This window comes from Penaeus vannamei, chromosome 40 (genome assembly GCF_042767895.1).
Source record: "Penaeus vannamei isolate JL-2024 chromosome 40, ASM4276789v1, whole genome shotgun sequence".
Lineage (NCBI taxonomy): Eukaryota > Metazoa > Arthropoda > Malacostraca > Decapoda > Penaeidae > Penaeus > Penaeus vannamei.
Genome location: NC_091588.1, coordinates 5,738,843 through 5,756,342, shown reverse-complemented (window position 1 = coordinate 5,756,342; position 17,500 = coordinate 5,738,843). Strand labels below are relative to the sequence as shown.

Here is a 17,500-nt window from a genome sequence, read left to right as displayed (position 1 = left end):
TCTTGTCTCTCGCTCTCTTGACCAGCTGATCTGTTGCGAGGGGGAGGGGGAGGGGGGAGAGGGAGATATGAGGGATTTCTTACTTTGTTTTTCTTTGGTTGCGTTTTTGTTTGTTTAGGTTCTTGTTTATTTGTTTTTTGGTGTTTTTTTCGGTTTCGGTGTCCTTCCTTGTTTGTATCTTCGTTGCTATATTGTTCTCTCTCTGTTTCCTCTCTATTTCTCTGTCTGACTTCATCCTTGTTCCTTGTTTTTTTTCGGTTTCCCTCCTTTTTTTGTATTTTCGTTGCTATATTGCTTGCTCTCTGTCTGTCTGTCTGTCTCTCTCTCTCTGTGTCTCTCTCTGCCTCTGTCTCTCTCTCTCTCTGCCTCTGTCTGTCTCTCTCTCTGCCTCTGTCTCTCCCTCTCTCTCTGCCTCTGTCTCTCTCTCTCTCTGACTCTGTCTCTCTCTCTCTGCCTCTGTCTCTCTCTCTCTCTGCCTCTGTCTCTCTCTCTCTCTGCCTCTGTCTCTCTCTCTCTCTCTGTCTCTGTCTCTCTCTCTCTCTGACTCTGTCTCTCTCTCTCTGCCTCTGTCTCTCTCTCTCTCTGCCTCTGTCTCTCTCTCTCTCTGCCTCTGTCTCTCTCTCTCTCTGCCTCTGTCTCTCTCTCTCTCTCTCTGTCTGTCTGTCTGTCTGTCTGTCTGTTACTCTCTCCCTCTGTCTGTTACTCTCTCTCTCTCTGTCTGTTACTCTCTCTCTCTGTCTCTCTCTCTCTCTCTCTCTGTCTGTTACTCTCTCTCTCTCTCTCTCTGTCTCTCTCTCTCTCTCTCTGTCTCTGTCTCTCTCTCTCTCTGTCTCTGTCTCTCTCTCTCTCTCTCTCTCTCTCTGTCTCTCAACCACTCTTACTCTCTGTCTGTTACTCTCTCTCTCTGTCTCTGTCTCTCTCTCTCTCTGTCTCTCTCTCTCTCTGTCTCTCTCTCTCTCTGTCTGTTACTCTCTCTCTCTGTCTCTCTCTCTCTCTTTGTCTGTCTCTGTCTCTCTCTCTCTCTCTCTCTCTCTCTCTCTCTGTCTCTCTCTCTCTCTCTCCCTCTCCTTTTTTTTCTTTATCTGTTTCGTTACATCCTTCTTCCTTTCTCTTTCCTTCTTCCTCTGAATCATACGAGAGAAATTCAGATAAAACGCAATATTGTCGTGAATTTTTGTATTCTTCCGCCCGTCGTCCGTCTGTCCGTTAGAATGTAGAGAGCGGGAAAATGTCGACTATAGACTTTTAGCAGGAAATGAGTACTATTTTCGCGAAAATTATCGATTTCTGGGGCATTACAGGTGGTTAGCGATATTTAGAGCGTTAAAGAAAGAAGAAAAAAGGACTAGTTTTTTCGGCGCCGGAAATTTTGCGGACACTATTTCTGGCGAGGTAACCCCCCCCCCCCTCCCGCCTTAAAAAAAAAGTGTGGGGGGGGCATGAAAATGATCCCGACACATCATATAGAAATGAGTTGATCCTGTTCGGTGAAATTAAATAATAAAAACTCAGTCAACCATTTTTTGTTTTAATTAGAAATGTGCGGTGATTTTAACGGTACAGTAAGTCGGTGGCTTTTCGTGTCTGAATTTTTTTTTTTTTTTTTTTTTTTTAATCTGTTGTTGAATTGTTTATTCACTTATCGCTACTCACATTTAATAGTCAGTTTTGTTGTAGTTATTGTTGTTGTAAGAATTGTAGTTTTAATTGTTAGTGGAGCCTTGTAAGTTAACCTAATTTCGTGTTCTTTATCCCAGTTGTTTTGCGTCGTCTTGGATCGAGATATGAATGCAGATACATTTGAATACGTTCATGTTTATTGATATTGTAATTGAAAGAAATGTAAGAGGAAGGAAAAGGCAATGCACAATTTGGCAAAATATTACTTATATATATATTTTTTATTATCAGTTGCTATCATATCGATATTACTTTGTTGTTCCTGACGGTGAAATCATTTATGTTGGCAGTTATTCTCACCACAGCAACAGTGGGGAAAAAACAAGTGTCGAAAGAAGCGCAAACAAAAATAAATAAACAAATAGATAAACAAATAATTAAATAAAGAAAGAAATATAACGAACGAATCGATGAATAAAAAATAAACAAGGAAATTCATTTTAAAAATATAAATTATTTAACGATAGAAAGATATCAAATAAGTAAACAAGTAAAATAAAAAGTAGATTCACAAGGAAAAAGAAAATATTTATATAAATATAAATGAGCAAATAAAAAAGAAGGCGTCTCCTCACAAACACGTGGAAAGCAACAGAAGGAACAGGCAACCGATGAGGCGAGAGAAGCCATTGCAACATTGCAACAGCTGACTCGAGGGCGGCCGAGGGAAGGAGGAACAGCAGTCGACAGCCAGTTTCCTCCAGCTCGAAATACTGGTCGAGTCTGCGAGGAGTTGTCGCGGTGGAAGAGGGGGAGGGGGAGGGGGAGGAGGGGAAGGGTGGGGGAGGGGGAGGAGGGGAAGGGTGGGGGAGGGGGGGATGGAGGGATGTAGGAGGAAAAGGGGAGGGGAAGTGGAGAAAGGTGGGTGAGAAGGGGAGGTAGGAGGAAAGGAGGTGAGGGGGATAGTATATAGGAGAAGGGGAACAGTGGGACTAAAAAAGGATAGAAGAGGAGGGAAAGAATTGAGAGGAAGAAGAGGAGGAGGAAGAAGAAGATTAGAAGGCGAGAGCGGGGGTGGCAAAGGTGCTTGAGGTGTCTGTGTATTTTTATAGGCTTGGTTTGCTTGTTCCCTTGTTCGACCTCAGCGGCGGCGTCCGCAGGCCGGTGTCTCTGTCCTTAGAGTCCAACCCACTTCCAGAATCCACTTTCAGATGATACAGCCCCTCTTTTCCCTCCCCTACAGAGCGCCCTTCTGGAGGAGGTGAGCGGGTGCTCGGCGAGGCTGGTGCGCACCCTGGTGGGGGGATCGGCGCCCTCCGCGTCGGCCTCTCCCTCCGCCGCGCCTCCTTCGACGCCCGTCCCGCCGAGCCCCAGGATCGAGGACGGCGAGACGGCGTTCACGCAAGCCCTCGTCACCATCATCTACGAGTACCTGTCCGTCGGGAAGCCGCAGGCCATCACCAACTGGCTGGCCGCGCTGCAGGTGAGCGAGCGTAGGCCCCGCCCCCTTTTGCGGCCCCGGGAGGACGGGAAACTCGTCACTCGCTCGTTCATTCATTCGACTCGTTCGTTCATTCATAAAGGCAAATTAAGATGGTCTTATAGGTTCCCGAATGAGTGGCTTGTTTTTTTCGGGAAAGTGTGATTTGTTGATTCTGTTTGGAGGAATGGGAGCCCCTTTTTGTGATTTCAGCGTATGGGCGTAAGGAAAGATGTTGGTGCGTAAAACAGAAATAAGTTACTCTCACTTATTTTCCTTCTTTCCTGTCTTTATTCCTTTTCTTCTCTCTTCCTTTCTTCCCCCGTTCTCTCCCATCCTTTCTTCTTCCCCCGTTCCCTCCCTCCCCTTCCTCTCCATTCCCTTCACCCATCCCATCCCCTCCCTCCCATCTTTCCATAACCCTCCCTTCCTCATCCCTTCCCTCCCTTTTTCTTTCCTTGTCCCCTTCCTCTTTCCCTCCTTCCTTCCCCTTTCCTTGCACATCCCAGTCTACCATCTTTCAATTAAAGACAGAGAGAGAGAGAGAGAGTGACAGAGAAAGGAAGAAAAAACAGCAAGCTCACTGAATAACAACGACTTGAAGCCTCCTCTCCTCCCTCCTCCAGGGCGTTCGTCGCATCTCCGTGCTGAGCCAGCGCGCCGGCCTCCTGCTGTGGCAAGTGAAGCTGATCTCCCGGGCTGCCCACTTCCTTTACTCCCTCTCCTCTGCCTCTGCCGCCGCCTATTCGTCAGGTGGGGAGTCCCTGTCGCCGATGGAAGTCACCTCACCGACCGATAGCAGCTGCAGCGTCGAGCCCAATCCGCTGGTGTCAGCTGAGCAGGCCCTCTCCCTCAGCAAGCGCCTCGAAATGCTCACGGACTCGTGGTTGGAAGGTAGGGCGGGGTAGGGGAAGGTAGGATTGGATAGGCAGGGTAGATAGGGATAGAGTAGGTTGAGGAAGATAGGGGAAGGTAGGATTATGTTGGGAAGGTAGGGGAAGGTAGGATTATGTTGGGAAGGTAGGGGAAAGTACAATAGGGTAGGTAGGGGAAGGTACAATAGGGTAGGTAGGGGAAGGTACAATAGGGTAGGTAGGGGAAGGTACAATAGGGTAGGTAGGGGAAGGTACAATAGGGTAGGTAGGGGAAGGTACAATAGGGTAGGTAGGGGAAGGTACAATAGGGTAGGTAGGGGAAGGTACAATAGGGTAGGTAGGCGAAGGTACAATAGGGTAGGTAGGCGAAGGTACAATAGGGTAGGTAGGGGAAGGTACAATAGGGTAGGTAGGGGAAGGTACAATAGGGTAGGTAGGGGAAGGCACAACAGGGTAGGTAGGGGAAGGCACAATAGGGTAGGTAGGGGAAGGCACAATAGGGTAGGTAGGGGAAGGCACAATAGGGTAGGTAGGGGAAGGCACAATAGGGTAGGTAGGGGAAGGCACAATAGGGTAGGTAGGGGAAGGTACAATAGGGTAGGTAGGGGAAGGTACAAAAGGGTAGTAGGGCAAGATAAGGATGCAGTATTAGGGGAAGGTAGAACAGGGTTGGGTAGGTAGAAGGTACGATAGGGTTAAGAAGGTAAGGGAACATCAAATAGGATTTGGAAGGTGGGATAGGGTAGATAGGGCTAAGGTAGGTAGCGGAAGGTAGGGATAAGGTTGGTTAGGTAACAGAAGGTATGGTAAGATAGAAAGGGAAGACAGGATAGGATATGGGTAAGGTAGGTAGGGGATGAGGGGTGTCAAAGTTCAGTATGTGCTATAATTAATATTCTTAATGATGCTGATTGATGATATATATCAACATGCTGAAATGCAGTTTTCCTCTTAACCCTTCCAGAAGTGTCGGAGGAGGTGGTCAGGTACCTCCGTGGAGAGAGGGAGAGGCAGTACTCGGCAAAGTGCGCCTTTACTTTGGTGATGCGAGACCTCCCTCTGCCCTTGTATCTACTTGGTGCTGAAGGTGAGGAAGGAGAGAGTTTGTGTTTGTGTTTGTGAGTGTGAAAGAGAATGAAATGAAGGCAAGTGGGAATGAGAGAGAAATAAGAGTATGAATGAGTGTGTAATTGTGAAGGTGAAATAGGGAGAGTGAGAACAGGAGTGTATAAGTTTGAGAGTGAAAGAGGGTGAGTATGTGAGAGAGTATGTGAGTGTAAATGTGTTAGAGGTTATATCAGTGTGTGCAAGTGAGACATCATGAGCTTGAGTGTATGTATTGTTAGACTGTGTGTGTGTGTGTGTGTGCGCATGTAGGCATGATTTTTTGCTGTTGTTTTTTTGTTGTTGTTAGTGATGCTAATGATTTCTTTGTAAGAACTGGTCCTCATCTCAAAATTCTATACAAGACTGTCTCTTGGAATTTATAGATTAGTTTTTCCTATGTACTGATTAATCCTTACAGTCCTCTTATTCTAATATGTTATTCTCTGCTCTTTGTAGACTTAACAGATCCACTTACATTACTGGCTGCCCTGCAAAAGGCCAGAGTGCCTTCCGCTGCCATTCCACCGCTCATCAGAATGTTATTTTCATCAGCGTAGACTATTATTTGGTAAGACATTTTATTTCTCATTTTGCATAAAGTTTAAGTGGTAAATTAAATCAATATGAAAATAGGACTTTCATGTGTTTTGTGTGTAGATTTGTGGAAAAAAATATATGTATATATATTTTTTCTTATTCTTTTTTCAGATTTAATGAGGGCCACCAGCAACAGCAATATAGTATAGAATTCATCATTATGTCCAACTGTAAAGTTATATTACTTCTAAAATAATTTCCGTTGTCTCTGCAGCAGTACAATGCATTGTCGAAATTGATCAATTTTCAAATCAACATTTTTCAGAGGGAAAATCAGTAAGTTATATATTATTGTTATGTAATGAAGATACTTCTTTACTTTTTATAATTAAAAATAACTGATGTAAACTTGTTTTTTCCTTATCCATAAAAAGAAAATTCAAGACTTACTTTCATGATACAACCATAATTAAACAAATTTTGTTATTGCAAATATTAACTTCGGTTATAGAGGTCCTTCACACATTTCCTTCTTTTTAGCTTCATGAACTTTATGAATTCAGAACATAACACTTCAAATTTTGAGTATAATAATATTTAAAGTTTAGTAGGTAACCTAAGAAAATGAACTAAAGGTTTTCTTGCCTTCATTTCTGTGACAAGGTGTCCCTTAGGATTCAAAAAATCAAAAAAATTCAAAATCTTATATGCATCTTTAATACTTGTATTATCTTCCCTTTCTCCAACTTAGTGTTAAGTGTCAAGCCAATAAAATGATCAGACTTTTCACAAAGGAATTAGTCCATGTCATTTTGAAAATAGAGAGTCTTCACCAGTTCTTATTGTAAGAACCAGGTGGTGAGTTAATTTTCTTAATAGAATACTTTGTTATAATAAAGTAAATTAACAGTACTAATATCTACCTTTTTTAAGCAAAGACAACAACAGGTCTAAAATTCAGTATTATTGAAACTATCATCTCTTCAACCTCTATGGTCACTCTCCTTTGGTAGTAATGTACAACCGTCATTTAATATAATTTGTACATTAATTAAAGCTCCGATATCATCAAATATACATTTTCCATAAGTAGAGTCTGGATGAATATACTTTAATTCAATTTTTCTACAGCCACTATTCAATAAAGTTTCTGTAGTGAATGGAACCCCACATGCTGATTGAAAAAAACCGACTACATCCTACTCATGTAGTACATACCCATGAACTACATGACATTTGTGACATTCAAACTTGATATAAGATGGTTTACCTTGTCTCTTTTAAAGTGTTTTGTTTGTAAAAACAGAAAAACAGCATTAGATTTTCTTTTTATCTTCCCCATCTTTGAAAATACTCCAAATTTCTTACTATTTCTTGAGAAAGTAACTTCCCTTCTTGCCTGTATGCACTAGTAATTCCTTAATAAACCTTCCACCAAATTAATGAATGTCATCATTTTCCCCTGAAGTCTTCAGGCTTTTAGTCTAAAGTGCATGAACTTCTCTCTGGAGCTTCGGCCCACTGATGTCCTCCTGGTAGTAACTGCTCACCGAACTTGTGTACAATTCATGTTTTGTATTGATAGGGTAATCCATGTTCAAAACTGTAAGAGGATTAATCTTATGTTACCAAGGTGTGCATGTCTGCCTTTTATGTTCATTATTTACATTACTTTAGCAAGTGGGTGAAAAAGAGGTAATTCTTAATGGCTTTCATTTCGGGGAGTTAGGAAATTTGTGAGAAAACATTCCTACACTTGTGGTGAATGAGCAAATGTTACTACTAATGTTATTAATCAAGAAAATAATTTTTGAAAATTATAAACTTTGTACTATTAGGGCAGCTTTACTTTTAGTTGAATTTAGTTTATCCCATGATTCAGTATTTAGTTTAAACATGGTATAATTGTTCTAGTAAACACAAATGTCTTCTATTTACATCAGTCTTTGTGTTTGAAGTAGAAGCTCACAACACATTCAATAAATAAGTGGAATTAAACAAATTTGCATTTACCTGTAATAAAAACTGCCTGCAGAACTGGGTGTTTCAACCTGTATACCTTTACAAGCATCAGCTGTTCTTGAATATCAAAGCGACTAATAAATGCTTTTATACACTATAAGTACAACTATAAGTGTAATCAGATCTCCCCAACATTTTGCCATTATACACCATGCATAATGGTATACCTACTATACTAGTTTCACTAAATTACCTCCATATTATCATAACAAAAAAATAATAATTACAAATAAGTGATCATTACAAAAGCTACCACCTTGTGTTTTTTCATTCATGCAGCACTAAATATTACTACAGTTTAGGCACAGACACAAGATGTAAAATCCTTCTGTAAGCACCTGCCTTTGGATACATTCCCGCTGTTATTTCTATGTGCTGGTGACCAATGTCTGCTCCAACGTAGATATTTGTACTCCTGCTTCCACCTATGGTATATCCTTGTAGACATATGATTTTCTGTTGTTGCTGTAAAACCTCAACAAGCATGCTTTAGTTGTTACTTGGCATACAAAGTTCATGCAAGATGTAACACTTGTATTTCATGCATATATATATATTTTTAAATTATACCCACACAATGCATGCAATTACTACATGTGCTATAGAATAGCAGATATTATGTTATACAGTGTGCTATAGTTATTTTGTATAAGCTCTAATGTTTAGCAGTGCAACAACAAAATTAATTACAATAATCTACATACAGGAAAAAACAGTACATTGTAAAGGTGAAATAAGCTTCATTTGATGCCAAACAGTTTGACGTTACCTTCAATTAGTTTTTTTTTTGGTGTTCCTTTTGGGGAAATGCAGAAAAAACATATCTACAAGACGCAAAATCCATGAATATTACATAAATTGATTTTACTTTGTTGTGCTTAGTATAAGCCTCTATGAGACAAGGACATTCTTTTAACATGGCCTGTTACATATACTATGCTGCTAAAAATTCTGAATTTCATGGTTTATGGCTGAGGATTTCCTTTGGTAGATTTCATGTAGGAAAACATATTTAGAGTTTATTATCTTTTGACTAAGCAAAAGTAGACATACCTATCATCCTATATTCAGTTATTATTGTGAGTTATTGAAATTCTGTTGATCAAATCTGTATGTATATAATGAATCACTACTATTTCTAAAGAGGGACCTTCTGTGGAAATGTAACACAATGTAGGAAACTAACAATGAAACAGATGCAGAGTGGAAGTCTCCGTCTCTGTCTCTCTCCTGTTGTTTCAAAGATGAATAATAAAAAAATATTTCCTTAGAATTTAAAAATTTATTTAACCATTATATTGATAGACATTCTCCTGAAATCTCCTTGTACAACTTACAAAGTGCTTATAACACATTGGTTTCCCAATATAAACTTCTTTTGGAATTTTTATTAAATACTGGGAGGATATCAATAAAATCATATCAATTTCCAGTAATCAGTTACAATAATATGAAACCTGATACAATATAATGTACAAAGAAAAATTGTAATATTAATTTCTTTTTATTTCTTCTTAATATACAACTCTTTGCAGTCTTATTTTTATTTCCTATTTATGTTAATATTTTCAGATCTAAATAAAATCTACATCAACTCTAATACAACCACTGAAAGAGCCTCCTTTTCACAGCATGTTAATTTTTCTTCATTTTACGAATACCTGTATGACACTTGCCTAATCACAAGTCCAAGTGTCCATGAGAAATTAAATATAAAAACATTCAAGTCATAGATCATTTTCAAGACAATAATAATAATAATAATGATAATCATAATAATAATAATAATCATATAATATCAAAATGACCATGATGATGATAATAATGGTAACAATAATGATACTGACAATAACTGTATAAAAAAGAGAGAAATCTATCAATACACAGTACACTGGTAACCATCTGTTTGCAAAAAGGAATGAACAGGAATGTCAATAGTGAAACCTGGGCCAGCAAAACTAAATCATCACAAGTGGTTTCTTCCGCTCTGACAAAGAGAGCTTGTTATACTGCTTCTAGGCAACACAGTATATGGGTAGATTAGATTTTGCGCATCACAAATGGTGTGACGTAATAAAAGCAGATCAAATCTTTCAACGGTATTTTGTACAACAGCTCTTAGCTACGGTGAGTGAGTACTTACAACTTTTTTTTTTTTTGCGATTTTTCTTCAGATTTACAAAACAGAAATATGGTTATATATGAATGGAATTTATTTAGAGTTAAGTAGAAACTAATTTGTGACAAAATATATATTTCATTCTTCACAGGCAATGAAAAAAGAAAAAAAGGACAAAATGATGAAACAGAAATAGAGGAATATTCTAATTAACAGCAAAAACAAAATGTGCTTTCATAAAGCCACAACACATTATATAGGATGGAAAGAATATAAAACGAAAAGCTAAGTCCTTCCTCGTCTCATTTTCTTTATCAATGCATATTTGGAGAAAAAGGAAAGATGATAACTGATCAGTAAAATGAATGAATGAGCAATCAGTGACTGCAAAAGAACTCAACCTCCTTTACAACCCAATATTATGCTTTGTGACTAAAATAAACCTTATGTTAACAATTAAATTTTCAGCTGCCTCCGTTGTTGTGATGTGATGACACATAACTGACATTTGCTGTCTCTTAATACTTAACAACAACTTTTTACCTAAAGTTACATATGCATGTTATGTTACAAGACTGCACTGTAGACGAAACTTACCCAAACGTTTCTTTACCAACATAAAATTATCACATGAGTGCCTGCAACAATATTGCTATCCAAATATCCAAATATTTAGTCTAGTTTACATTCATTTATCCTCCATATTGTGAACTACAAGTGAAGGTGTTACATAATGACTTACGTGCAGGGAATCCGAACTATCACTGGCTATCATCATTGACCTAGCCTGCGTCAACCTGGTGTTTTTATCACTAACAGCAAGTTTCCATGAGGCCTAACTTCACAAGAGATAATAAGTGATGATTTTGTGTCTCTACTCCACAATATGGAAAATTAAAAACAGCATTTGATATTCAGGCTCAATCGATTGTGCATATTCTACGGAAATCACTGGGCGAGTGTAATTCGACCCTTCTCCATCACTTACTCTCTCACTGGATATATATACGTCTCTACGTACAGGTTTTAGTTAATTCATCCAAGGTGCTGAGTTACTGGACCCTATTTTCCAACTAGTAATCAGAAGAGATGCAAACTTCTCAGTGTTTCCTGGCTTTTAAGAAAAATATAACAACATAAAAAATGCTAAAAAACAGGATATTCAAGCCTTTTGAGCTCAAAAAAAGAAAAAAAGAAAAGAAAAAAAAAGAAAACAAGGGCATACAACTACACCATTACAGAGCCAGAAAACAGTGATACCATTTAACTGATTAGATGCACGTATATTGTCACAATGACTTTGGACCTCCACCATGCACATCTATCATCCACACCAGCAAAATGCAGGTGATACATGTACATACATATACTGTACATGTCATTAACTTTTTTTCACTCTTTGACTGGGAATGGTAAAAAAATACAGTCCAATATGAAATTACAAAAACATTCTACAGCTTTATCTTATGATGTGCCACTTAAATTACTTTCCTTGCATATTATGAGAATAATGTACTTGAGTACATAATACTGCTTCAAAGTATTGTCAATAAAATAAAAAGAGAGGGTTATTGTGTTAAAAAAGAAACAGATATGGTTTTTGTTTCTTCAGTAGGCAATGTAGACAACATTAATCTATTCTCTAAGATACAAAAGCATGACAAAAGTCTCACTAATCATCAGGATTGCTTAAGTAGGCTTTAGGAAACAACAACAAAAAACAAGAGAGAAAGATCAATACAAATAAATTATCCAAATACAAAAAAAGAATAATGAAAAAAAGGGGGGAGGGAAGAAATATTTTAAAAAGAGAGCAAAAATATGTAAAACCTAAGTCTTGAAAAAATTTATAATAATAATAAAATATAAAGCATTTAACGACCACTTGTCACAGGCACCCTTGCGCTCAACACTGAAAAAGGCCTTTGGTGCATGGTCCATCTCCTGCCCTGCTTCCCCTCCGACTTATTCTCGATATATATATTTATATATATACACGAAGCACTCACACGCTTATCACACAGCAAGATTTATGCCTGAAGAAACATCTACAAATAAATACTAAAAGATGCAAATACAATGGGATAATGAGCATTTTTTTCTTGTTTTCTTTTTTGCTGCCATTGCTATCTACGTTGAGGCCTTTACCAAATGGGCTCCTGAATTCACTCCCTTGAATTTTGGAATTATTGCACAGAGGCACATTGAGTATTTGAGTATTTCTATTTCCGCATCCAGTCTCCAAATATATGCTTGATGAAGGCGCGGTTCCACTAAATGATACTCGAAGGAGAATTAAACTGGGACGTTAAAATAAAACAAGTTACTATACCACGATAATAGTACATCTGCTGACTGGACCCATAAAAAGCATACTGTATAGAATCATGGAAACGCCAGCTGTTTTAACACAGCATATACAATTCTAACAACACATCTGGAATGTTGCATTAAAAGAAAATTAAAAACCAACAACGTCCACAATGAAAATTATATCTGTTAACAAATAAAAAAGGGTTAAAAAAAGAGGGAAAAATAAAACGGGATTTACATCCTAGACCTCACACAGCTAGCAAACACTGGAACCTACAAAAATAAGGCCATTCGTTTGACCTTGACCTTGGTTGGCAAAGTTGACGAAACTGGGTTGATGGCATAACTGTGTACATTGCTTAAGCCAGTCACACCACCATGTTAGTATTAACAGTCGTGGGGGCCCTGCGGGTTGCTGCAACTCTGCTTTGCCCTCCTAGACCTACTGGCCAATCACCAAGAGGAAAGGGGAAAAATAAGGAAGACTAGAACAGGAGTCATACAAAAATATCCTAGAATTGGCTCTCTAATAACAGGAGTGACAGATCATCTAGAAACACCAATTCTATTAAGTACACTTACTAATAATGAGCCTGCAGCTCTTACAGTCACCCGCACATACACACACACTTGATCACTCACACTTCAACCAACAATGTTTTAACATGACTTGGACTTCTCTCTACTCTGGCAAAAAGTGTCAATTTACACAGATCTGAGAACTTTCAAACAGCAGACAACAGTAATATCTGTATTCATATTGCTGACTTTTATTCTTACAATAAAATTTAATTCAGTATTCTAAATAAACTCAAATTTATAATCTTTTCTACAAGTCCAGTGTACCAATAGCTATATACATATATAACCAACCAAGCTCGGAGTCAGAAGCCCAGGATGCTGAACTTGTACTTATAAGAGACCTTCACTGTACTCTGGACTATCTAGCGTGATGGGGCGGGATCGAGCTGTCTGCAGCTTCGGCAGTGAAGGAGATATGGGGGCTGAGGAAGGTCTCATCCGTGGAGAGATGTCCTGTGTGAAGCTCGTCTCCTGAAGTGTGGTGGAGAGATCTGACGAATCGTCCAGAACTGATGACGAGAAGCTTTGGGAGGGAAGATCTTGGGAGTCGGCAAAATTTCGCGAGGAGGTATTTGGTCCCGAAGACAGCCCTCTCGGGGAGGAGAGAGCTTCGTCCCTGTCGACGCGAATGGTGATCCTATTGGGATCGTCGGGGCTCGAAGTAATGTATTTGGGGTTTTCTCCTGCAGGTGGAGGAGTTCTTGGGGCTTGAGATTTTGATGCTGTTGATTCTGTGTTCCCTGAGTATGGCACGAAGATACGTACTGTGTCAGGTGTCTCCGTGGCCTTAGGCGTAGCGGGCTCAGATTGCAGGGCCTCACCATCTTGCAAGGTCGTCTGACTCACAGACAAACAGGACGGCCTTGGGGTAGATGGGCTGTGCGGGGGGCTACCCGCCAAGCCATTATGCACGACTTCACCTTCACTTTGAATTGACCTTGCATCACTGTGAACATCACCATTGGTCTGCGTAGGCAGCGACTGGGATGGCGAATGGTTGTTGGAGTGTCTGAACTTCTCTGTGGGAGACCTTGGGGAGCGCACTGACTGCACGGAGCGGGTGTCTGGAGAGATGAGGGAGCGACCTGACTGAATGGAGGCTGCGTCCATGTCACCACGCCTGGCTAGGGTGACCGAGGAGAGGGTGGAGAGGTCCGCCGCTGAGGTAAGAGATGTGTTGGCAAGGGAGGCCCGGGACCCTCCGACCCCACCCAGGCTGCTCACTTCATCAATGCTGCACTCCAGTGAATACCGCGACCCTGTAGCCGCAGCCAGCATTTGATCAGAACAATTTCTATTTGGCCATGCATTAAAATTACGTCACATCCAATAGACAGATTTTGGACTTCTTAAACAACAAAAGAATTATGCCATTTCATTGATTCATATAAAATCCAATAAATATTCCAATGACTGGAGTACAAGCATCCATGAAGAGACTACAATAAAATACCAAATCCTGGAAGAACTTTTGATCTATTAAAGAAACAAGTCAATTCTCTTTTAGAAGTCCCTTATCAATATCAACAACATCACTAACAATGACAGTTAATCAACGAAACACATTGTCATACTTACACAGCACATATTTGAGCAAATCTGCATCTTTAAGGAGAAGCAAGACAACAAGGTCATTGTAGTACAAGTAAAGCTGCCTTGTCCTTCACAAGTGTACATGCAAGCAACCAGTGCTAAATATTCACAGCATTTGACACACAGGTCCCATGACATGACATACAACTACACATACACACACACACAAACACACACACACACACACACACACACAAAAAACACTCTTGCAAAATACATGCAAACACACACACTCACACACACACACACACACACACAAATATTTATACAAACAGATACCATGCACTAGTTCCATCTACTGATTTTCAATATTTGTTAACAATAACCCATATGAACCAAGTTCAGCCTTGCTCATGATTGAGTCGTTGAGTTGAGTCGTTCATTACAAGAGGCAAAAGACATCATCACTTCTTATCTTATTTGGAACAGTTCAGAATTTTGCAAACCTAAAGAGGATATTCATAGAGCACAGTAAATCAAACAAAACAGCAAGTGCTGTTCTTACTCCTTATATTGACATTAAACAAATAAACAAATAAATAAAAACTGAAGTGATAACATCTCTTCCCCTCTTCCACTTTTCCTCGAAGGGTTTTGTATATAATCAGCATGCAATGCCCAAAGCAAGAAAATAATAATGCTTTTCTCTCAACTGGATCTTGTTCATTCCCTTACAGTTTGCACTTGTGTTTCAGAATCTATCATACATATGTACACACACACACACACACATACACACACACACACACACACACACACACACACACACACACGCACGCACACGCACACACATGCACGCGCACACACACACACACACACACACACACACACACACACACACACACACACACACACACGCACGCACACACACACACGCACACGCGCACACACACACACACGCACACGCGCGCGCACACACACACACACACACACACACACACACACACACACACACACACACACACACACACACACACACACACACACACACACACACACGCACGCACGCACGCACGCAAACACACACACACGCACACACACACACGCACACAAGCGCACAAACATACACGCACACGCACACGCACACTCAAACTCACACACACACACTCAATCTTACACGCACATGCAGGTGTATCTATACGCATGTATACAAACATACACATATACCTAAATACACTTTTTTTTTTTTCTGCGCAGCCACTCTCCTATTTTTTATCCTGGCTGTATCATCATACATAGCCATTAAAGAGAAAGAAGAAAAATATAAAGAAGAGGCAGAGGAGGAGGAGGAGGAATAAGAGGAAGAAAAATATAAAGAGAAGGAATATGAAGAGGAAAAAAATATAAGGAGGAGGACGAGGAGGAAGAGAAAGAAGAAGAGAGGAGAAGGAATAAGAAGAGGAAGAAGAAGAAGAGAGAAGGAATAAGAAGAGGAAGAAGAAGAAAGAAGGAATAAGAAGAGAAAGAAGAAGAGAGAAGGAATAAAAAGAGGAATAAGAAGAAGAGAGAAGGAATAAGAAGAGGAAGAAGAAAAATATAAAGAAGAGGAGGAGGAGGAAGAGAAAGAGGAGGAAGAGGGGGAAGAGGAAGAAGAGGAGGAGGAGGAAAAACTGGAGAAGGAAGTGTAGGAGAAGGAAGAGCAGGAATGTAGAAAGGTATGAATGAGAATGAATATCTTCACAATACAAGAGATGTATCTGACCGGTTCCTGAAGAGGATATATTTGAATCAATCGTACCCTTCCACATTTGTCAACTTGAATACAGTTCATTGAAGAGCAGGATAAAGAAAAGGAAGAGGTGGAGGTGGAGGGGGAGGTGGAGGGGGAGGTGGAGGGGGAGGCGTAAGAAGAAGAGGAGGACGATGACAAGAAGGAAGAGAAGGGAGAGAGGGGAGAGGGTATTAGGAAGGAAAAGGGGAGAGGGTATGGGGAGGGGGAAGGGGAAAGGGTAGTGGTGAGGTGGAAGGGGAGAGGGTAGGGGGTAGGGGAGAGGAGAGAGGGTAGGGGGGGATGGGGAAGAGGGGAAAGAAGAGGAAGAGGATGAGCAAGGGGGTAGGAGTAGGAGTTGGAGGGAGAGGAGGGAGAGGGAAGAGGAGGAGGAGAGGAAGAAGGAAAAGGCTGAAAAGACGACGACAAAAACGAGGAGACAGACAAGGAGAAAAGCTGATGTGAGATGAGATGAGACAGAAAGATAAAGGAACAGAAGTAAAATAAGATGAAAAGCCACTGAACAATGTGATGAAGAATTAATACAGAAGATACCAAGAAAATAAACTGACTAAAATATTTTCCTTCCTTTCTTTTTTCAATTAAAAATCATTCTCATCCAATCAACTTGACACACACTTTTCATGTTTGCCCTGTGTTCTCCTGACGCACTACAAGCGCTGCAAGCTGTAGCTCTGTTTGTTTAACCACAAGTAACCACAAATGGCAACTATGTCAACAAACATCCCAATATAATGGCTGTAACAGAATGAAAATTCCAATACTTTTGATTGATACATATGATCATTTTGAGATAAATCTGGATATTACTAATGAGACAAACTGCTACATGCTCACCTCCCCCCCATATCATATATCATTTACAAATGTCCTCTATACTACAGTGTACTACCTTTAAAGACAGTATAGCCTGTAGCATAAAATATTCCATGATCCAAATTACTTTCTCGTTCATTGAAGAAAGCAGAGCTCCCATAGCATTGTAGTGTTCAAGTGAATACGAAGCAAATCTAATCTCTTTTAAAATAATACACTGTACAGTTTACACTGGGACAACAGGTTTCACTGAATTCATCAAGTCAATATGATATTATGATCCAAATTACCCATATTTGGGTATATTCAGCAATCAGATTTCAGGCAATGGCATACGGTGAAAGATTTTTAAAAATTGCCATTTATATGTGAACCATAGTAGTCACTAAATTATCATGATTTCTGTAAAAGCTCTTTATTGATTCTTGTAACAGTTTGATTTTCATACTGTCTACTTCATCTTTAATTTATCAAAATCTCTTGGCAAAATACAGAAATGTATCACAAAATCAAATTCCAAATCAGTGTACATCATTTCTCACATCACTTTGGAAAGGAATTTCTTGGCAATTTCTAGACAAATCTTACAAACAAGATCTTCTCAAGTCCTGTGTCCCAGCTGTACCACTCGTAAACATGCCCCTCTAGGCTGTTTGATATATGCAATCAATATCAAATCAAACTGCACCAATCTGATCTACAGAAGT

General features: G+C 39.7%; 2 protein-coding genes across 5 annotated transcripts in view; one reads left to right on the top strand and one right to left on the bottom strand.

The window, feature by feature from the left end:
* The window catches only part of shtd (anaphase promoting complex subunit 1), a 79,768-nt gene extending 73,741 nt beyond the window's left edge, over positions 1–6,027 (top strand). Inside the window, exons 18-22 of the mRNA XM_070117596.1 lie at positions 2,864–3,103; positions 3,727–3,994; positions 4,940–5,062; positions 5,539–5,650; positions 5,791–6,027. Of these exons, the coding sequence (XP_069973697.1) occupies positions 2,864–3,103; positions 3,727–3,994; positions 4,940–5,062; positions 5,539–5,639 (732 nt within the window). The 3' untranslated portion in view covers positions 5,640–5,650; positions 5,791–6,027. The remainder of the gene's footprint in view (positions 1–2,863; positions 3,104–3,726; positions 3,995–4,939; positions 5,063–5,538; positions 5,651–5,790) is intronic.
* Positions 6,028–8,903: 2,876 nt separating this feature from the next.
* The window catches only part of RN-tre (Related to the N terminus of tre oncogene), a 40,286-nt gene continuing 31,689 nt past the window's right edge, over positions 8,904–17,500 (bottom strand). For all 4 annotated transcript variants that reach the window (XM_070117597.1, XM_027360394.2, XM_027360395.2 and 1 more), the window contains one exon: positions 8,904–13,914. In XM_070117597.1, coding sequence (XP_069973698.1) covers positions 12,986–13,914 — 929 coding nt within the window. In that variant the 3' untranslated portion in view covers positions 8,904–12,985. The remainder of the gene's footprint in view (positions 13,915–17,500) is intronic.